At 41.4% G+C, this 24098-nt stretch overlaps 1 protein-coding gene across 38 annotated transcripts in view; it reads left to right on the top strand.

Moving 5' to 3' along the window:
* The window catches only part of LOC136611234 (protocadherin gamma-C5-like), a 403514-nt gene that overhangs the window by 322817 nt on the left and 56599 nt on the right, over positions 1-24098 (top strand). For 2 of the 38 annotated variants that reach the window (XM_066590611.1, XM_066590608.1), the window contains exon 1: positions 4367-6966. The exons of 29 other annotated variants lie outside the window; for them this stretch is intronic. In XM_066590611.1, coding sequence (XP_066446708.1) covers positions 4534-6966 — 2433 coding nt within the window. In that variant the 5' untranslated portion in view covers positions 4367-4533. 7 more of the 38 variants (XM_066590621.1, XM_066590620.1, XM_066590623.1 and 4 more) reach the window with 5 other exon arrangements.

Here is a 24098-nt window from a genome sequence, read left to right as displayed (position 1 = left end):
CCTGACTCCTGCACATGTGTCCGGCTTTTTGCCGGCAATCGCATGTGCAGAATCCTGGAAGGTCCACGGAGGAAGATCGCGTCGGGATTCAAATACGCAGGCCTCCGGTAAAAAGATTCATCTCCTCTCACCGATCGCATCAGTGAGGGGAGATGAAACTTCAAATTTTTTTTTTACTTTTACGTGATCGCCATTATTGGATAATGGCGAACACGTGACCAGGAACCGCTCACCGCGGACCCCCATTAAATCTCCATGCTCTTGGCTACGTTTTGTAGCCAGGAGCAGGGAGAATTTAAATTATCCTGGCAATCCACAGCTTTTGCGCATGCGCCCGCCATTTTGGCGACGGGCGCGTGTGCAGAAGCTGTGGTAAGGTCCGCGGATAAATCTGGGGGCCTTAGGTACGTACTTTCATCCTCCCTCACGGATATGATCCATGAGGGGAGATGAAACATACGCTTTTTAAACGTTTAAAAACTTTTTTTTACTTTTTTTTTTTTTACTTTTTTACACTTTTTTTTCACTTTACATGATCACTGTCATCCATTGGATGACAGTGATCATGTCCCCGGTATAATCTCTCTGCTCCTAGCTACACATGGCAGCCAGAAGCAGAGGGATTTTAAATTCCCCGGGGCTCGAGCCCGTCTGTGCACGCGCCCGATGTCAATCATCGGGCGCGCATGCGCAGACGGGGATTCGGGTCCCGGGACATCGGGACACCGCTGAGGACTGGGGGTGAGTATTTTCACCTCCCCTCATGGATCCGATCCATGAGGGGAGGTGAAACTGACTTTTTTTAAACTTTTTTTTAACTTTTTCGCGATCGCCGCTAACCATTGGATAACGGCGATCGCGGTACCGGGGACCGCTCACCGCAGTCCCCGCTGACATCTCCTGCCTCCCGGCTACCTACAGGAGCCGGGAGCCAGGAGATTTTAAATCTCCCGCGCCGCCGGGCCTTCTGCGCATGCGGCTGACGTAATGCCGCCTGGCGCGCATGCGCAGAAGACCGGCTTCGGGCCCCGGAGCGGCAGGAGAGCGGGGAGCAGCGTGCAGGACCTGGGTGAGTAATTTCAGCTGCTCCGATGGATCCGATCCATCAGAGCAGCTGAATCTTTAACTTTTATGTACTTTCATTTACTTTTTTTGCGATCGGCGCTATACATTGCATAGCGCCGATCGCAATGCCGGGGGGGGGCTCCGAACAGCCCGGGATGACAGCTCCATGCTGTCAGCTACCTGCGGACACCGACAGCATGGAGCTGTCACGTCCACAGCCCGAGGGGCACTATTCTCTGCAGGAAGCATGTTTTTACGTCCTCAGAGAATAGAGCCCACTTCGGGAGGACGTAAAAACACTATGGGCTGGTCGTTAAGGGGTTAATGTTTATATGCCCTGATAGGGAATATGAACAAGGGTTGTGTTCTTGGCACAACCGCTTTAGGAGGCAAACCTGTTGGTAGCTGTGCAGCCCTTGGAGAGAGGTCACCCGGCCCTGATGTGCACTGTGAGAGCAGTAAATATGTATCCTTTTTGTATCTTATATGCTTCAGTCTGTTATATCATAAAGCTAATGATTTTCCATAACAGAGCATTCCAGACATAACATCTTAGCTTTGCCAAAGTGGGAAAAGAAATCCATATTGGTGACCTTGACGTTATCAGCACCAGTTTCCCAAGAATATATTTTTTGTTACTTAACGCTATATATTGAGACGCAGCGCTAATAAAGACAGACAACTTCAAGTCACATTCGATGCTGTGTGTGATTTGTAAGCTTCCTCGAGCTCAAACATTAAGGCCTCATGCACACGGGCGGGTCAGATTCCACATGCGGAATCCGGCCCTGGCAGCAATTGTGTCCGCGCGTACCTGCTTTCTTTTTCTTCTTTTCTGTACTGCAGATGGTCCGCATGGCTCGCCGTTGGACATGCACAGTACAGATTTTTTTTTTCAGCGGCCCGTCCGCAATGTCAATTGCAGATGGGCCGTGGGTCGGAAGGCTTCCGTTGACTTCAGTGGAAGCTGTCCGTGCAGACACCACAGGGAAATGGAGCATGCGGTGAGTTTTAATCAGCGAGCGGAAACCGCAATTGGTTTCTGCTTGTGTGCATGAAGAATTACTTTTCCATACCATGCCATGGCTGGTATTTGCTGCCGAATTCAGAGGATTCCGCAGTTCAAATCAGCCTGTGTGCATTCAGCCTAACTCTTGTATTTGGCCACCTGACAATATACCTGGGGCGTAGGTATAACGCTAACATGCACTATACTTTTTATTATCAAGTGGTAAGAACCTCCAAAGAAAATTCTTATCATAAAGGGAATTTTCCTCAAGGTTTATTCAAAGTGCTTGGAGGCCGAAATAAGCATAAACATTGTCTTTTTTGGATGACACAATGTAGCATCACAGGGGCATTTAATCATCGGTATGGGGCGCCTGTCTCTTGAGTATATATATATATATATATATGAGCCATACTGCCCCGTTAGTAAAACTTTGCATGATAATTTAACAATACATCTTAGGTGAGAAAAGTTAATGTTGTGCATAGTTTACATATACTTGAAGCATGACTGAGGACTTGTGCAAGATGTCATTATCTTGTATTTTTGGTTATATATTAAAGCTTTATTGACCAATAGTGTGATAGTTCTATGGAACAAATATGTGCATATATATATGAACACACATTTACAATATTGTGATTGAGAGGAAATTATAGCCATTTAGATATAAAAGAGTAGTACTTGTGGGTTTCTACAGAATAGTTACTGTAAAGTCTATGCATGGGTGGACAAACTGTGGAATTGCTAGAGATGACCCTGTAGTCTCATGCAGAACGTATTAAACTTTAAATGCAAAGTCTTTAAAAGGAAAACAAGTGAAAAAGAGACATGCTACTAAAATGCGGCATATTAAATCAGGTCTAAGGTATAAGGGCTATGGCGTGTGCTAGGATAAGAAGTTCAATGGCTGATAAGCCTACACACATGGGCGTAACGATAGGGGGTGCAGTCGCACCCGGAGCCAGGAGCCATAGGAGGCAAATAAAGTCTCTCTTCCCCATATTGCAAACCAATACTATCAATGAAGCTTTATAGTTGGGGACCCAGTTCTAGATTTTGTACCGGAGCCCAGCAGCCTCAGGTTACGCCTCTGCCTACACATACGCTGCTGGTGCCTATTATTGGGGTTGTATTATAGAGTTGCCTGTGGAAGTTCATACTGTTCAGCCACTAAGAGAAAAACATACTGTTGCCTTTAGTGGTCTAAATTGCTCCTATATTATGGAGCCCATGATCTCCATTGACTGGAGGCCCAGATCTCTTTTTAGTCTTCCCCAGAATCTATGGTATCTTTCTCCTCATGCCCTGATTTATTATAGCTAGACCTCCCTTCACAGCTTCAGTACCAGTGAAGGCCCAAACTATTCTAAAACAAGGATTATTTTTCTATTACCGTACTATTATTAATGAATTATTGACAGTATTATCCAGTTTTTATATAATACAGGACTGTGCAAACTTTTTAATGTATTGATCCATTTTGATCATAGAAGTGTAAATATTTGCCTCCTAACTGCAGAAATAAGCTGTTACTGTATACACACTCAGCTCTGTGTAGGGCATACATTGCAAAAATGTAGATATGGATCCATTTGGATAGAAGAAGACAATTCAATGAACCTGGAGAAAGTTTACTACAGTAACTCCATCCGGTGTTACTTACCAGGATACACTAATCCATGGAGCAAACGCGCTATCTAATATTTTTGGCGCAATTCTTTTTTATGAGGAGTCTGTAAAATGTCCTATAAAGTAGGATGAAGATCTGGCTTCTCGATTATACCTAATATTGTCTTTGTACTCTCACCTGAAACCGGCTCTTCAGTCATTTTCAGGAATTGGAGCCTGAGACACTGAATAGTCACATTTCAGCCTCTGTAAATCACATTGTTTCTGACTAATATACAGATATGAATAATATAATTTATGTTACTATATGGAAGGAATTTATTTCTTGTTTAAAGAGTTTTCAATTTCAATGTAACTCTCTGCAGAAATCAGTATATACATGTGGAGATCTACCGTAACAATGTTTCTATTTCCTATATTGCAATGATAAAATTATATAACAAATTAAAATATTTTTAAGTATGCATGTAACTTAAAATAGCAAAATACCAAAATATGAACAATTTTTCTTTAAACTGCAAGAATTACAAACTGTATTTATCAGTATTGACCAGAAGAGGGCAGTCTTGTCATCCAAGCAAGCTTTTAGACAGGTCTCTTACATATACTCATATACTCAGCCCTCCCCCTGGCTCAGTGATTCACCCTCCCATCTTTCTTCTCACACAAAGAAGAGCTGCTGCTCCGTTGAGAGCCCTGTGGATGATTTTTCAATGCAGGAAAACCAGGATTTCCCCTTTCCTAGGATTTATATTTTTGCTGCTCACACACTTGGATTGATGGGATGATGATTATTTACTACACATTTTAGAAGAAGGATTTAAGATATGGACAATCAGAGCTTTGTAAAGGCTTGGAAATGGCAAGTAGCTTTCTCCCTTCTCCTTTGTAGCTGGGGCTGGGTCTCTGGGCAGCTGCGGTATTCTGTTGCTGAGGAGTCTCATCCAGGGACTGTTGTGGGGAATGTCGCTCAGGATCTGGGGGTGAATCTGGCTGATATTAGTAGAAGGAGGCTGAGTTTGGGAGCAGAAGGAAGCAGCAGATTATTCTCTATAGAGCAGAAGAATGGAGCTCTGGTTGTAGATGAGAGGATTGATAGGGAGAGCCTGTGTGGATCCAGCCTGAGCTGTCTGCTGCATTTAGAGCTTGTGGCTGAGAACCCTCTGGAGCTGCACAGTCTGGAGATAGAGGTATTGGATATTAATGATAATTCACCAGCTTTTACTACTAATGACCCAGTTATTAAGATTACAGAGCTGGTGTCAAGTCCTGGAGTTCATTTCCCCTTACCAACTGCACAGGACCTGGATGTGGGTATAAATGCTGTTCATCAGTACAAATTGACTACAAATTCTTATTTTTCATTGTCTGTAAATAATCGCAATGATGGAACCCTCATTGCAGAATTAGTGCTGGAAAAGACTCTAGACAGAGAGGAGATAGCGGAGCACAAGCTTATTCTCACTGCTGTAGATGGGGGAGAACCGGCCAGATCAGGGTCCACTGAGATAACGGTCATTGTTTCAGATATTAATGACAATGCTCCCGTGTTTGATCAGTTGAGGTATAGGATCAGTGTTCCAGAAAACATCCCATTAAACACAACTATTTTAAGGGTAACTGCTACAGATTTGGATGAAGGTGCAAATGCTGAAATATTATATTCATTTGATCACCACACTTTAGATTCTGTGCAAAAAGTTTTTCAAATAAACCCACAAACAGGTGAAATTTATTTGAAAAAAGGGATGGATTATGAAATATCAAAATCGTATGAATTATTTGTAAAGGCAGCAGACAAAGGTTCACCAAAATTAGAAGGCAGATGTATAATTAAGGTGGAAGTGGAGGATATAAATGATAACACCCCAGAAATTAGCTTTAGCTCTAAAAATACTGAGGTCCCTGAGAATGCCCCCGTAGGAACTGTGGTTGGATTCATCACAGTCAGAGATAGAGATTCAGGTAAAAATGGAGAAATTAGGCTTGAGGTATCACCAGATTTGCCATTTAAATGCCAGCCCATGTCCCAGCGTTACGCTCTGGTCACCAGTGGGCATCTGGACCGGGAGAAGCTCTCACAATATACTATCACACTGACAGCATCTGATCTGGGTTCTCCACCGCTCAGCAGCCAGATTACAGTCAGCCTTAATATCTCGGATGTTAATGATAATCCTCCAGCATTTCTACACAATGTCTACAATGCCTTCATAGCAGAAAACAATGAGGCCGGCAGACTGTTATGTACAGTATCTGCTGTAGATCCGGATGAGGGAGCCAATGCAAACCTCATTTACTCCATCGCTGAGAGCCACATCCACGGTTCTCCAGTCTCTTCATTTGTCTACATTAACTCCGACAGCGGGAATATTTATGCACAAAGGTCCTTTGACTATGAACAATTCCAGGTTCTGCAGATCACAGCAAGAGTGGAAGATTCTGGATCTCCAAGATTATCCTCCAATGTTTCTGTCTTCCTATTTATTCTGGATACAAATGACAACTCTCCCACTATCTTATACCCGGAGGACCCAGGGGAGACCATCGCTCAGGAGACCATCCCAAGATCTGCCGCTGCCGGGTATTTAGTCAGTAAGGTGTCTGCAGTGGATGTAGATTCTGGGCACAATGCCTGGCTCCTCTATAGACTTCTTCAGTCGGCCAGTCCTGCTTTATTCCACATCTCTGAATACACAGGAGAAGTCAGGACTCTCCGAGGTTTACATGAGACGGATAACACAGAGCACCGACTTGTGATTGCAGTCAGTGACCATGGGGAGCCTTCCATGACAACTACAACTACTATCCTCGTGAACATATTAGATACTATTGCTCAAGAAAGTCCGAAATCTCAGGATTTCCTTACCAATGCCAAATCCACTCCAGACCTGACTCTGTATCTTATTGTGTCCCTTGTGGCCATCAGTGCAGTTTTTCTGGTCACATTTACTATATTACTTGTCAGGTGCCTTAGAAAGAATTATGATTCTGGGTGCGGATTCTGCTTTACGGACAAATCACTTTCTACAAGCTACATGGATCAGTACAAACCAACCCTTTACCTAAACACAGATGGGACCCTGAAGTACATGGAGGTACGGATGGCTCCTGCGGAATCTGCAGCCCCTTGTTATTCTGCTTGCTTCCCTCCAGGAAATGTTCCAAACTTGACATTAACAAAACCAGTTAATGTAACTGATATGGACAAAGAGATTACACCATTGTCCAATTCAAGCTGGTTTAATGAACTAAACCAGGTGAGATAATACTATTTAATGTATATTTTCTTGTTTTTTTTTTTCGTCTTTAGTTGAGCTATTGTTCAAAACACTTATACTAGTAGAATGTGGCAATCAGTGGGTTTAGAAACTACTCTATGTCTTGTACAGTTAGACACTGTTTCTTTGGGTTTCAGTCTAAAAAAATTGTAATTTTTTTTTTACTTTTCCAACCATTTTGTATTAGCTTTGATATTTAGCTTTAGAATGGTTTCAATCTAAGATAAACCATAGTAGAACGCTGTTTACCATGATCATCTAATGTTGTTTAAAGGTATTCTTTCACCAGGTTCATAAAGTTTGACTTTAAGCTGAACTCTAAGTCATGGGGGTGGGTCGTGCCAATTTCTCCCCATTCGCATCATGCAGACTATCAGCTCTCTCCCTTTTTGTATATCTAGCTGCCACTCTACATGGTGCAGTCAGGCAAGAGGCTGGCACGTCCCTCCTCCGGAACTCAGAGCTCAGCTCCAAGTCATGAACCTGGTAATAGAATCCCTTTAAAAGCTATGTCTGGACCTTTATGGTAAGGTCATTTTTGTGTAGGTGTCAAATGCTTGGAAATGGCTGGTTGCAAGAGTTCCTGGCAAAAGAACCTTTACTCAACCAATTTCTATGGCCTCCTAAGAAAAAAAAGGAATCTTCCAAACTGGACAACCCCGTACATTACAATGCATTTGTAAAATTCATAGTGTAGTTACGGAAAACAACTAATTCAGTTCAAAAAAAGAGAATGTACCCATGTAAAGGTTGTGTCACTCTTTTAATTTTCGGATTGTTGATATAAAATAACCGCTGTGATCTGACCGATTGCCAATTTATAAAACTCTCCTGAAAGTTCTTAGAGTTATGAATAAAACCTCTCGTTTCTAGTAGTAGTGCATGTATCTGAAGGTAAAAATAATCATAGTATTCCCTTCCCTCCATTATTGTGGTAGTCACCTGTCAGCCCAGTATTATACGCTACCAATATGTAAAGGGGACAACCTTTCAGTTAGTATTTTCATTATGAAAATTATGTTTTCTTTTCTATAGAATGTGTTTTTAGAACCTTTTTATTAAAGTTAGCTCATCACTGATAACCCCTTTAATATATGAATTACCACAACTATTTGCTGCAAATCCATCTCTTACAACTCATGGCAAAAAAGCTGATTTTATTGGGGGTATTCACCAGTGGCTTCTCATGTCCTTTGCAGGTAAATGTTGAATTACATGCTGTCATTCAATTGAATTACTTGCCAAGTAATATGTACTGTGGACAGACTGGGTCCACAAGGATAAGAGCCAATGAAGGGGTCATGAGTAGCGGAACCTCAACACCCCCTAAGAGGGCACAGGGGAAGACATTATCAAGATGAGACAACCCCCTTTAGCCTTTTACTATATTACTATGATTGGAATCGTTTCTCGCTATTTGGATATTAGCTATAAATCCACCAAGAAAGGAGTTTCTCAGATTTATGTAACGTGAATTAATTGTATAAGTTGAGAACTTGTCATTATCATGTCCAACTGACAAAGGTGCTCAGACTAGTTATGTGTATCAGATATCTCTGTTCTACTGAATCCTGACCTTTTATCTGGTGGACAGTACTTACGCTGCGAATAACCACCTGACATAAACATATGAATCTTCTTCATGGATCCTGATGGTTTTGTCAGGATCTGCTGAGAGTCTCATGTCTGTTTCTGTAGATAAGGGAGATGCAAAAATACCTCTGCAGCGCCACCTATTGGAAGGCAGCATTCCTGCAAGTCAATGTTAGACTTAAAGGGGTTGTCCCGCGGCAGCAAGTGGGTCTATACACTTCTGTATGGCCATAATAATGCACTTTGTAATGTACATTGTGCATTAATTATGAGCCATACAGAAGTTATAAAAAGTTTTTTACTTACCTGCTCCGTTGCTAGCGTCCTCGTTCCCATGGAGCCGACTAATTTTCGCCCTCCGATGGCCAAATTAGCCGCGCTTGCGCAGTCCTGGTCTTCTGCTCTCTTCAATGGAGCCGCTCGTGCAGAATGCCGGCTCCGTGTAGCTCCGCCCCGTCACGTGCCGATTCCAGCCAATCAGGAGGCTGGAATCGGCAATGGACCGCACAGAAGAGCTGCGGTCCACGGAGGAAGAGGATTCCGGCGGCCATCTTCACCGGTAAGTATAGAAGTCACCGGAGCGCGGGGATTAAGGTAAGCGCTCCGGTAAGCTTTCTTTAGGTCCCTGCATCGGGGTTGTCTCGCGCCGAACGGGGGGGGGGGGTTGAAAAAAAAAAACCCGTTTCGGCGCGGGACAACCCCTTTAATACAAGCCTTGGAACAATGACTGGGAATTGAAAGCCAAGCCTGAATCCATACACAGGCAGCTGTTTCGGGGTGTTTGCCCCTCATAAGTCTGTAGTAGGTTTAGTTAGCGAGAGGCCTGTGATGTGAATCAGGAACGCTATCTTTTCTCCTTAGGTAGAGCACATAGAAGGTGAGTGAGGAGACTTATAAGGTCATGAGTATTGTTCCATCTCTCTTATTTACATATTACCCAGAGGAGCTCGAATGACCTTATAAGTCTCCTCACTCACTCGCCTTCTAGGTGGTCTCCCTAAGGAGAAAAAATAGCGTTGCTGACCCATCTTTCTGTAGATGCTTATCACCTTTTCTCTAATAGATAATATATGAAGCTAGTTTTGAGTGGAGCCAAGGCTGATAAATGTGTGATTGACAACCGTCACATATTGATAGTCAACGTATCATGTATTAGCAGTATAAAACGCCACCTCTCATTAACAAAAATGTTGTACCATTTGGCCACTTGGAGCGCTGAAAAAATATACCGCTCCTGTGTTATGAGTCCAGTATGTTCATGAAGAACCTGCATAACGTCTGAGTTGTACAGAGCTATAACAGTGGAGACATAGACTTCTATAATGAGCTGCTCTACCTTTGTATACCTCTAATTTCACAATTGTGATTTTGTGACACCCAGAAGAGCCTACATAACCTATCTTATAGTAACATCTAGAGATGAGCAAGCATACTCGCTAAGGGCAATTACTTGAGCGAGCATTGCCCTTAGCGAGTACCTGCCCGCTCGGAAGAAAAGATTTGGGTGCCGGCGGGGGGCGCGGAGCAGCGGGGGAGAGCGGGGTGGGGGGACGGAGGGGAGATCTCTCTCTCCCACTCCCCCCCCCCCCCACTCCCTCCTGCTCACTCCCGCAACTCACCGCTCCCCCGCGCCGGCAGCCAAATCTTTTCTTCTGAGCGGGCAGGTACTCGCTAAAGGCAATGCTCATCTCTAGTAACATCTAATTCTATAGTGATCAATTAGAAGAGTGGGGGTTCTAAGCATTTTGTAGCCATTTGTGTTAAACCGACCTAATCTATAGCTTCCCATTGTTCGCTTACCAAGAGATGTATAGTTTATCCTTATAACAGTCACAAACATTCATTGTAGCTGGGACACTTTTTACAAAATTAGTTTTTTCTTTTTCAAAGGAGAGACAAGAAAATATAGGAATAAAAAACAATGTGCAAAATTGAGATTAAAAGTACAGATACTCCGAGCATCACTATACCAAATATTAGAACAAGTTGCCTTGCACATATGTGCATTGCAAAGAGGGAATTATGAAGTTCAGAATCCTCAGTCAAACTTATGCCTTAAATGATTTAATGCAAACATGTGTATGACTGATCAAGATGTAGAAGATATTTCATACACATGTAACATATAATTTTCTATAAACCATATATTACTGGTCTAAGGTATCTTCTATATGTGATATTGTTGGCAGTGTAATATAAACTTTTTATATTTATACACAACTTTATATTTTTTGACTTATATGTAGTTGTTTTCAAGTGCAATAATCACTTTTGTCCAGAAGAGGGAGTGCCTGTCTTCCTATCTAGTATTTGGTAACATTAGTGTATGTGCTCATGTCAGCCCTGCGCTCTCCTCCCCCTGGCTCAGTGATTCACCCTCCCATTTTCCCTTTCACACAAAGAAGAGCTGCAGCTCTGATGTAAACGCCATGGATGTGATGTATCTTCAGAAACAAAAGGAACATATTTTCCAGGAAAATGTTTTTTTTTTTATTGAAGTAACAAGCCATTTTGGATGATAAAGAGGATGTGCATTTTATACATTTTCATCAGAAGGATTTAAGATATGGACAATCAAAGATTTCTAAGGTCTTGGAAATGGCAAGTAGCTTTCTCCCTTCTCCTTTGTAGCTGGGGCTGGGTCTCTGGGCAGCTGCGGTATTCTATTGCTGAGGAGTCTCATCCAGGGACTGTTGTGGGGAAGGTTGCTCAGGATCTGGGGGTTAATCTGGCTGATATTAGTAGAAGGAGGCTGAGTTTGGGAACAGAAGGAAGCAGCAGATTATTCTCTATAGAGCAGAAGAATGGAGCTCTGGTTGTAGATGAGAGGATTGATAGGGAGAGCCTGTGTGGATCCAGCCTGAGCTGTCTGCTGCATTTAGAGCTTGTGGCTGAGAACCCTCTGGAGCTGCACAGTCTGGAGATAGAGGTTTTGGATATTAATGATAATTCACCCATTTTTGCTAGCACTGATGAGGTTCTGAAGATTACAGAAATATTTACAAATCCGGGGGCTCAGTTCCAATTGCAAATTGCAAAGGATGCAGATGTCGGCATTAATGATATTAGCCAATATAGTCTGAACCCTAATCCATATTTTTCATTGTCTATTAAAAATCGCAAGGATGGAACCCTCATTGCTGAATTAGTGCTGGAAAAATCTCTAGACAGAGAGGAGATAGCGGAACACAAGCTTATTCTCACTGCTGTAGATGGGGGAGAACCGGCCAGATCAGGGTCCACTGAGATAACAGTCATTGTCTTAGATATTAACGACAATGCTCCCATGTTTTCTCAGCCAGGATATAAAGTGAATTTATCCGAAAATGTTCCATTGAAAACAGTTGTGATAAAACTTAATGCTACAGATCTAGATGAGGGACCCAATGGGGAGATCTTATATTCATTTAGTCATCACACTTTGGAGTCGGAAAAGCAAATATTTGATTTGAATCCGCAGACCGGAGAGATATTTATCAAGGGAACTGTGGATTTTGAGGAAGCCAAATTTTATGAACTCTCTATAAGGGCGGTCGACAAAGGTTCCCCTAAATTAGAGGGACGATGTGTTGTTCAGGTAGAGATAGAAGATGTAAATGATAACATTCCGGAAATTATCTTTATGTCTAAAAATACTAAGGTCCCTGAGGATGCCCCTGTAGGAACTGTGGTTGGATTTATCACGGTCAGAGATAAAGATTCTGGTAAAAATGGGGAAATTAGGCTAGAAGTGTCTCAAAATTTAAACTTTAAAATCCAGCCCATGTCCCAGCGTTCTGCCCTGGTCACCAGTGGGCATCTGGACCGGGAGAAGCTCTCACAATATACTATCACACTGACGGCATCTGATCTGGGTTCTCCACCTCTCAGCAGCCAGATTACAGTCAGCCTTAATATCTCGGATGTTAATGATAATCTTCCAGCATTTCTACACAATGTCTACAATGCCTTCATAGCAGAAAACAATGAGGCCGGCAGACTGTTATGTACAGTATCTGCTGTAGATCCGGATGAGGGAGCCAATGCAAACCTCATTTATTCCATCGCTGAGAGCCACATCCACGGTTCTCCGGTCTCTTCATTTGTCTACATTAACTCCGACAGCGGGAATATTTATGCACAAAGGTCCTTTGACTATGAACAATTCCAGGTTCTGCAGATCACAGCAAGAGTGGAAGATTCTGGATCTCCAAGATTATCCTCCAATGTTTCTGTCTTCCTATTTATTCTGGATACAAATGACAACTCTCCCACTATCTTATACCCGGAGGATCCAGGGGAGACCATCGCTCAGGAGACCATCCCAAGATCTGCCGCTGCCGGGTATTTAGTCAGTAAGGTGTCTGCAGTGGATGTAGATTCTGGGCACAATGCCTGGCTCCTCTATAGTCTTCTTCAGTCGGCCAGTCCTGCTTTATTCCACATCTCTGAATACACAGGAGAAGTCAGGACTCTCCGAGGTTTACATGAGACGGATAACACGGAGCATCGACTTGTGATTGCAGTCAGTGACCATGGGGAGCCTTCCATGACAACTACAACTACTATCATTGTGAACGTTATGGAAAGTATCGTACAAGCCAATCCCAGACCACAGGACTTTTTGACTAATGTGAGACCCACAGCAGATATGACTTTGTATCTTATTATTTCTCTTGTGGCTATCAGTGTGGTTTCTCTTGTAACTTTTACTATATTGATTGTTAGGTGCCTTAGAAAAGCCAATACTGACAGTGGTTGTGGCTCTTGCTTCACATCCAGATCATATTCTAATCACTATGTAGACCAGTATAAGCCAACCCTTTACCTGAACGCAGATGGGACTTTGAAATACATGGAGGTGCGGATGGCTCCTCAGGATCTGCAAGAGCCATGTTACACCGCTTGTTTCCCGCCTCAGATCGAAAATGACTTTACATTCAGGAAACCATTAGAAGTCTCACATCAGAAGGTTAAGGAAGTTGAATCTTCTACTGTTAACCGTTTGACTGAAGTAAATCAGGTGAGGATTCATTAGTACAACCTGCCAAATTTCATAGATTTCTTTGTGTATAGCAGGTTTGGTCAATTTCAAATATGCACAAAAGTTAGAAGAAATCCATTACTGCGGCGATATAACATGTCAGTGACATAAAATAATGTTCTGTACAATTTGTTCTAAAGTGTTATAACATTCATTACAGTATCTTTAAGGGGATGCTCTGTGGAAATCCATATTTGCTGTCCTATTATCAGATATGTAACTTGATGCTCCTGAGATTCAATGTAAAATTAACCTGTTTCCCCCAAAAATAAGACTTACCTTGATTTTTCAGAATTTTCGGGACGGCTTGAAATATAAGCCCTACCGCAAAAATAAGGCCTTGTTACATTACATTTAAAAAAAATACACAACCTAGCCTGCTTGGTCCAGGTCTGCCCCCCAACAACCCCCCCTCCTCCCCGCTGCTCTCCAGAGCTGCTCAGCCAATCAATGCAGTGCTCGCATTGGTTCATCGAGCACTGCATTGATTGTCTAAGCAGCGCTCGAGAACCAATCAGCGCCATCGCTTCCTGGAGGTGGGATTTATGAATCTCATAACCAGGAAGTGATCTTCTGTGGGCGGTCGAGGACTGCATGAAGCGCGTCGGAGCTCTAGAGGTGCTATTCATAATTCTGCTGTCCTCTTAAAGGGAATCTATTACCTACTTTTAGCCCTATAAGCTAAGTTTATGGGCTAAAAGTAGGTGACCCACTGAGTTCTGGGAAATACATGTTATACTTACTTTCCCTGTCATTCCCCTGGTGTGAGCACTGGAAGCCACAGCACAGCTGAGTGCATTGAGTGGCACCCTAAGTAGTCTGCGTTTTCTAATTTTATAATGGGTTGACTATTTGGCAGCGCCACTTAATGCATTCAGAGGCATCTTTCAGCTTTCACACTAGGGGAATAACGAGGGGGTAAGTATAACACTTACATCCCCAGACTCAGCTAAGTTTATGGGCTGAAAGTAGGTGACAGTCTCTTTAAGTATCAGAAATACCAAGAGGCACCTTTTGGCAACGTTAACATCTGCATCCAGAATAATTACAACCCCTGTATTTTATGCTAATAGAGACTTGAGTCAAAGGTTTTCCAATAGATTGCTTCTTCATGTTTTATATTTGTACACAGCCCTACATGTAGAGGAGCAAACAGTCTGCTATATGTATATAACATATAATGACTTCATAACTGTCCCGGCATTGTTACTGGTTTTATTGTGGTTACCCATAGAGAGCCTATGGAGACCCGTGTTACTGGTTTTCTGATGCCCAGCACACGTGGCATAGTATCATGTTAGAAATCCAGGATTGCTTCCATTTACCAGCAGGCAGTGTAAACTTATAATAGCTGTTCCCTGTCAGATGCAGAAAGAGGCTGCTGCTCCGTGTTTTCAATCTTCAGACTATAATTATCCTATGAAAGCTCTGGGTAATGATACCATGGAGAACGCCACAGCTTTATGCTGTTTCATATGCGCTCTAGGTAGGTTCAATACCGTCATTCTCCTTACTTGATATTATAATGTCTGATGCCTGCAGTGCTTTTACTTTACAACCAGCAAAGAATTATACAATTTCATGGAGACATTGCTGTCAGATGGAATAACAGCCACTACAGAAGGAAGTGTTATACCACATAGTCCATACAGGCAATTTATTTAGTTGTAAGATTATTTACCCTTGCAATATTGGTTGGAGATTGGGTTTTTGTCTTGGTGGCTTTGCACTTTCTGTGCTGTGGCGTAACAGCAGTCCATAATTTATTGGCTATCCTCAGACTGCCATAATTTTATGTGATCTGCCATTGTCACTGAGAGATCCACTAATGCTCCTATCTTTCACTCTTTGGCTGAACGATGATTTTTAGCTGTGCATAAAATCCATCATTCAGCCGGAGTGAAGATAAAACAGACCTCATGCTGTGTTTCCTTTCCATGGTGCTGAATTCTCCTTGGGAGTGCTGATTACATTGTATTCAGCAGAGAGCCTGCAGCAGCCCTGTGGCAGAACAATAGAGCTGTATGCAGAGAATAGACCACCTGCTGTTCTCTACATACTGCTCCTGTAGGCTCATTAACATGCAAATGAAGGTAATAAGCTGCTAATGAACATTAATGTCTTTTAGCAGCTTATGCAAAACAATCACTCAAAACCTATCATTTGAACAATTCTATTTGCATGTAAATGGGGCCTTAGTTCTATCCTGCCCCTATAGTTGAAGTATGGCAATACCAATATATCTTGCCCCCAACAGACATATGGCTTGTATCATGAACTGGCCCTATCACACAGATTGCTACTATAGGAGACCAGTGCAATTTCTACAAGCGTTCTGACTTAGAATATTTGAGTAAATACATTAGCTTTGTCTTAGGGGCTGGGAAAGACCATGATGGCTATTAGGTTGGGTGGGACTAAAATTGTTGTTTTCTATGATTACTCAGTCATAAACACTGCAAAATCTACTTATTCTGCTGTTTTTCACAATTCCTGTTTGAAATATGCAAGCAATTTTATACTGTAGTTTTGAAATGAAAGTCTTTACATAGTCATTTTTATTCAATATGCTTCCTATTACGGAATAGAAAGAGCAGGAAATCAGAGAACAATCATTTTATTTCTTGTAGTTTTTCATTTAGTTTTTTTTGCATTCTTCCTTTTTTGCTGTTCATAGTAATCATACAGTTAATCTAGTTTCAATAATGGATGTAGTTCATGCTGTTGGCCACAAGAGAGCAAACCTGTCATCTAATCTTTAATTGAACTGCTCGTGTCACTGAAGCTCTGCCCTCCCCCTGGCTCAGTGATTCAACCTCCATCTTCTCTACAACACATATAGCAGAGCTGCAGCTTTGTTGGAAACTCCGTGGATATCTTTAAATGCCCTGGATGAGGGTTCTTTTTCTGAAAGGATGTAAGACCAGTTTAAAACCTCATGGAATTATAAAAGGACCTGCATTTCTTATTATAAGGAGGAAGAGATTTAAGTGATGAACATCCAAAGCTCAAGAAAAGCCTTGGATATGGCAAGTGGTAGTTCTCTTTCTGTGTTGTGGCTAGGGTTGGGTCTCTGGGCAGCTATATTATTCTGTCTATGAGGAGCAGGAGTCAGGGATGTTGTGGGGAATATAGGATCTGGGAATCAGTCTTCGCAGATAACTGTAATCATTTTAGATATTAATGATAATTCACCCGTGTTCGATGAATCTATATACAGAATTAGTTTATTGGAAAATGCTTCCTTTTATTGGCTAACAAAAATGCATGATTTAGTAGCGAGCTTTCAAACCTCTCAGGGTTCTTGATGCAAATCTACAGATGTATTTATATTAAAACATATACACATGATCACATGAAAGGGCACAGACACGGTGAACTTAATTTGCCCTTAGATAAATACCAGAGAAAGGATAAGAGGGCACAGATGTTTTGTGATTAATAGCACTTAGATACATACCAGGGAGGGATGAGCATAACAGTAAATAATTAGTCCACAAGAAATGTGAAAGTGGTCTCTGGTATTTATCTAAGTGTAAATTAAGTTCACTGTGTCCACGTCCTCCCATATGATCATGTGTATATTTTAATCTAAAAAAACCCATATATGTCGGCTAGGATATGTAGCCTATCAAAAACACTCATTTGTACGATCCGTAAGTGGGAATGTTGTGCACACTAGGTGCCCAGTGTTGCCAGGTAAAGCATCTTTGCACAAGACACAGTGGGTTCTAATTCTCTCATCCCTGTCAAACAGCCGATTTTATCCCGGAGAGTTGCTGTTGATACAAGAGTTACATTAGTGAACATTCTGGTCATTAAAACAAATGGATGACTTGAGTCTGTCTGAGTAAAGGCTTTTTTGGTTTTTAATGGAAATGTACTTTATTAGCCAGTACTACCTTGGATTGCTTATATAATACAGTATAATGAATCTTTCTTTGTATCATGTGATAGATGATATTGGATTCACCAGAAGAGGTTGCCAGTCCTTTGGTGAACTGTGGACATAGGGAGATTGTAGTGCAAATGAGTAGGAAAACATTCAACAAACGTTTGTTTCTTTATTTTGTTATTATATTATTATTATTGTGATAATAACCAAAAATGTATATTTAGCATCTTGTACACTGAGAACCTGAATACACGCAATGCATTGAACAGTAATAGGAAGGCTTCCATTTCTGTGACAAGACACTATATTGTTTAGTTCCCTAATGGAAGCATACCTTGAAATTGATAATGCACTTTGCCCTGAAGTAATCTTTTGTGTTGCTGGGATTTTAGTACAATATTTTATATACTGTGCTAAATAATATAATGATCTATCTTAAATGTAAAGGGATTGCAGCTAAACAGGTTGTCTGGGTTTGAAAACCCATTTTCAAATAGTCTATTAATGGATTGTGAGGCCATTGAGAAGGTTCCTAACTTGGGATCTCCATCAATTAGGAGAGAGGGGCTGCACAAAATGTTTTGATTCATCTGAACCATCCTTCTTCTGGCACTCAGAGGGGAACAGGGCTTATGCAAATGGGCATTCCTGGGCTGATCATGGTGGGGCTTAAAAATGTTCCACAAACAGGGATTCAGCATGTTTACGCATTACATGGATAAATCATAGATTTCAATGGCCATGATATACTGCTTAATTTAATCTCTAGTGTTGCTACTGGAGATATGAGCACTTACAGATATAGCTGATCGATAGTGGGACTAGCTGCGAAACATCTTGTCATCTATTTTTAACAGAAAGGTATTGAACGTGGACAACCCTTTAAGGAGAAATGACCCTTTAAATAACATGGATTGCAATGAACACATTTTATATAACCTACATGGTTAAAAATAGGTTAAAAGTCTAAACCAGCATAGCCATTTGTGTGACATGAGTCAGTTCTTTCAGGAACGCTATCTTTTCTCCTTAGGGAGAGCACCTAGAAGGTGAGTGAGTGAGGAGACGTATAAGGCCATTCATGCTCCTCTGGGTAATATGCAAATAAGGGAGAGGGAACAATACCTCTGCAGCGCCACCTATTGGAAGGCAGCATTCCTTCAAGTTAATGTTAGACTCTTTATACAAGCCTTGTAACAATGACTGGGAATTGTAGCAATGCTGGCTTCTAATAGGTGGCGCTGCAGAGGCATTGTTCCATCTCCCTTATTTGTATCAGTACTTCCAAGAATGCTGCCCATGGATTGCCCATTTTATTTTGGCACAGAGTTTTACTTAATCAGATGGCATTCTATGAACATAAGAATAATGGTTCAGTTCATTAGATAGTTGATTTGCAGAAGACAAAAAAAGTATAGAACGTAGGATATTTGTAAGCTAACCACAATTGTCATCACTAGGGTGCAATTCACGGCGGTAATTCTATTCTAGAATTCATTCACTGACAGTTTTAGGAACCCTGGAGGCCTCATTAGTCAGAGTTTTGTTTGCTAGTTCTTACTGAGGAAGTACAGTATATGTAACAAAGCCATATAGGCAGTCACATCATTATTTTGTAGATATGCACTGTATGTGCCGTGAGAATATGATAATTGTATGTTATGTCTATTTACAGTATATATCAGTGTTTCCCAAACTCCAGTCCTCAGGGAACCCCAACAGGACATGTTTTTAGAATCTCCTAGAGTAAGAACCCTGTTGCAATATCTGAGGCACCGACAATAATTATATAACCTGTACAACACTGAGGAAATCCTGAAAACATGACCTGTTGGGGGTCCCTGAGGACTGGAGTTGGGGAACACTCGTATATATGATGAATCATTTGAGGTAATGATGCAAAATCCCCTTCTTATAGTTTAACCTTCAAGAAAGCCATATATTCAGTATAGAACCAGTGTAGAATCATTTGTCTGTGACCATAGCAGTGCCTGGTAAATAATGATAATCTTCATATGTAGCGCTGATCACATACTGTGCGCATGATGGGAATCACATCGGCTGAAGACAAGTCAGAGGAAGAGCCAAACAATGGCCAAATTATTGTTTATATGGACTTCACTTATTTAAGGGCCAATTCACATTGCCATATATTCAGGCGAGTGCTGTCCATGTATACACAGCCCCATAATAGCCTAAAAGGCTATTTAGACAGACAATTTCTAACATGGTCCAATGATCCATATGGAAAACTAACCGTATGTCCTATTTCCATTGGTTTTCACAGATGAGAATAGGTCATACAGAGTGCGGGCCTATGGCACACATAGTTACTCAAGTACAACACGCATACAACCATGTGACTCCGGCCTTACTGTGTTTTTCTCTATATTGAATTAAATAATGAGCGTATTTAGTTCACCAAATATGGACAACTTAGTAGGGCATGTTGAATGAATGGATGGAAGAATGAATGGATGAACTAGGAAATTAATGACTATTAAATAAATGTGGAAAATATTAGAAACATGATTGTATTCATAGCCAGTAGTTTAGCTGATGTCTATTCGAAAACATGGAAGAAACATAAAAATACAGAATTTTTCTCTTAGGCCATATGCACATGGCCAGGTTGGATTCCGCAGCGGAATCAGACCCTGTGCCGGCCGGTGACCCCCAGTGTACCTGTCAGTATTGTTTTCTCTCTGCTGCAGATGTGCTGGGCCAGCGTGCCGGCGCACATGCGCATAGCAGAGAATGCCGGCGATGACGCGGATCTGCAGCGATTTCGAAATTGACATTTCGGAATTGCCACGGGCTAGACGGCTTCCATTGACTCCAATGGAAGCCGTCCGTGCGAGTCCCGCACCAAAATACAGAATGCTGTGATTCTTCCTCCGCAAGCAGAAATCGCAAGTGATTTCCGCTCGTGTGCGTGGAAGAATCATTTTACATTGCATGCTATGGATGGACATTGCTGTGGAATCCGCTGCCAGACGCTCGCCGCGTATTCCGCAGCAAAAATCCGCCCATGTGCATTGGGCTTTAGAATAGATATATTTTTATCCATTGAGTTACCAACCACATCTGCTAGAAGTTTATTCCAGGCATTTACTACTCTTTAATTAAAACAATATTTTACAAAGTCTAATATGCTTTCCCCGCCAGTATTTGTAATTTATGAACTGCAGTAATTATATTTGACCACCAGAGGGCATTATTACCAACTAGTCACCAATCTCCTCCCCCTGTCTCAGTAAATCTCCTTCCCAGCTCTTTAGCTACACAGAAATTGTAGCTGCTGCGCTGATAAAAACCCCTGCAGATATATTTTGGAGAGATGGAGCTACTATTTTGTTCTTCCCTCATTCAGAATCGCAGAACCATTCCTGTTTTTGGACTATAAGAGGATTTATTCTCGATGGTGATTTAAGGATTTACGTTATGGACATCTTCATCTCGAAGCTTTGGGAATGGCAAGTACTGTTTCTCCTCTTTCATTGTAGCTGGGTCTGGGGCTCTGGGCAGCTTCGCTACTCCATTACTGAAGAGTCAGAACCTGGGACGTTCGTAGGCAATGTAGCTCAGGATCTGCTGCTGACTATTACAGATCTTTCTACACGACGAATGAGATTCGGTGCTGAGAAGAACTCAAGATATTTTGCTTTAGACCAGGACAATGGAGACTTGGTGGTTAAAGAGAGATTGGACAGGGAATCCTTGTGCGGATCTGGGGTAAGATGCTCTCTGGCTCTAGAAATAATTACTGAACAGCCTCTAGAGCTGTTTGGTTTGGAAATAGAAATCCTTGACATAAATGATAATTCTCCAAAGTTCTCCACAAATGTACAAACCATTCGAATTTTAGAAGCTCTAGCAGGTCCAGGCACTCGACTTCCCCTAGAAAGTGCACAGGATCTAGATACAGGTGTGTATGGAGTATCTCAATACATGCTAAGCTCAAGTCTATATTTTACATTGTCCATAAAGAAAAGAAAGGATGGAACTATGAGCCCAGAACTAATTATAGAGAAGACCTTAGACAGAGAAGAACAAGCAAGTCATAAGCTTCTCATCACTGCTGTAGATGGCGGAAAACCACCAAAATCTGGATCATCTGAAATCAATGTCATTGTTTTAGATTTCAATGATAATGCTCCTATTTTTGATCATTCAACATACAAAGTGACCTTACTGGAAAACACAGCTCCAAAGACGTCCATAGTAAAGCTCAACGCATCAGACTTAGATGAAGATCTCAATGGAGAAATCGAATATTTTTTTGACTATCATACCTTGGATTCTGTTAAACAATTATTTGACTTAAACCAAAAAACAGGAGATCTGTCTGTCAATGGTGTGGTCGACTATGAAGAAGCTGATTTCTATGAAATCTCTATCAGAGCAAAGGACAAAGGGATACCAGAAATGGACAGTCGTTGTCTGGTAATCATTGAAATAGAAGATATTAACGATAGCTCTCCAGTGATCTCACTAACATCTCTGGTTAATTCAGTGCCTGAAAATGCAGCAGTCGGAACGGCCGTTGGATTTCTAAGTGTAAAAGATGAAGATTCTGGAAAAAATGGTGAGGTGAACCTGGAGTTATCACCTAACCTGCCATTTAAAGTCAAGCAATTTAATAACCGGTATTCAATCATAACAGATGGGCTTCTTGACAGAGAAACGGTATCCCAATATACCCTCAAGTTAATTGCCACAGATCTTGGTTCACCTCCATTAAGCTCCGAGACTTCCATCATTTTGAATGTCTCAGACATCAATGATAACTCCCCTAGATTTTCTCAACAGCATTTTAATGCCTTCATAGAAGAAAATAATGACCCTGGCAGTCTACTCTGCAAAGTATCTGCTGTTGATCTAGACGAGGGGTTAAACTCATATTTAGTTTACTCGCTTGTGGACATGGAAATAGAAGGATCTCCTGTGTCCTCTCTTGTCTACATAAATGCAGACAATGGAAATATCTACACCCAACGTTCCTTTGATTATGAGAGCACCCAAGTAGTTCAGATTACCGTGAAAGTGGAAGATTCAGGCTCTCCAAGACACTCTTCAACCACTAATGTTTTCATCTTTGTTCAAGATATAAATGATAATGTTCCTAAGATATTGTATCCTGAACCCTCCAGGGATTATACTGCTCATCAGAGGATAGCAAAATTTGCTTCTTCTGGAGTATGGGTTACTAAGGTATCTGCTTTGGATTCGGATTCAGGCCGTAATGCATGGCTACTTTATAATATACAAGATACTACCGATCCCTCTTTGTTTCAAATATCTGCCCATTCTGGAGAAATCAGAAGTCTTCGGCCATTCCAGGAGTCTGATCAGGTGCAACAAAAACTTGTTATTCTGGTGAAAGATCATGGTGAGCCATGTTTGTCCTCTTCGGTCACTATAATTGTTACTGTTGAAGACAAAGTTCCAGAAGAACATACGTCTCAAACTTTTCTTTCCAATTCTCCTAACAAAAACAACATGACCTTGTACTTAATCATTTCCCTGGTAGCCATTAGTGTAGTTTCTCTGGTTACATTCATCATATTGATAGTAAGATGTCTAAGAAAACAATCTAGTTACGATGGTTACTTGTGCTGCGGAACAAGACCGCAACCAGAATATTACACAGAACAGTATAAGCCAACACTTCATGTGAACACAGATGGAACCTTAAAGTACATGGAGGTGAGGATGGAGCCCTCTGGCCCCCAGGGGCAATGCTACCAAGCCTGCTTTCCCTCAACTAATAGACAGGATTTCACACTTCTGAGACCTCTTAATTTCCCTACATTACAAACTATAGTCAATGAGACTGAGATAGTCTCTGGTATTAATGGGTCCAATGAAGCTAATCAGGTGAGGTAACAAATAGATATTTATAAATATGCATCTTACTATCCATTATATTAGACAGAAAGATAATACTGTATGCATAGTAATAATGCAATTAACTACATTTCTGATGACTAGTTAAGTTCCTCATTTGAACTTAATGTGCAATGTTGAAAATATACTTTGCTTTCCTAAGGTATTTTTCACCACAGATGAGGTTTTTTATTTTGATTAGTTTTTTTTTTGTTTGCTTTAGTTTTTTTGTAAAGCTTCATTAACCATTTGGAGATGATTTGGATCAGTGTTGATGCGTTGTAGTTTTGTTCAGCAGGAATTAATACTAATTCTTTCATATTGTTAGAATGCTTGATACCTGGGCCATTCTGACCAGATTGTTAGGAGGTATTTGGACTAGTGTATGTGTGAGGGCACGCATGCAAGGCAACCAGAGTGAGGATATCTCTCAACAGACCACTAGTAGAGAAGATCGTCTGATCGTCTGACAAGCACGAGCAGCTCCGACTGTTTCGCTGTCTGTCCAGAGAAGGACATCTTGGTATTTTGGTACAACCCCTTTAAGCTCTGGAAATGCAACCATGTAATACTTTGATTTCCATCAGTGCCATGTTATAGCACATGTGCAAATAAGGAAGCTGGAACAATACCTCTGCAGTTCCACCTATTGGATGACAGCATTCCTGCAAATCAATGTCATACTCTTTATACAGATCTGTAGAGCAATGA

Source organism: Eleutherodactylus coqui, chromosome 2 (genome assembly GCF_035609145.1).
Source record: "Eleutherodactylus coqui strain aEleCoq1 chromosome 2, aEleCoq1.hap1, whole genome shotgun sequence".
Classification (NCBI taxonomy): domain Eukaryota; kingdom Metazoa; phylum Chordata; class Amphibia; order Anura; family Eleutherodactylidae; genus Eleutherodactylus; species Eleutherodactylus coqui.
Note: the sequence above shows the minus strand (reverse complement) of the source record. Positions and strands in the feature narration are given on the sequence as shown.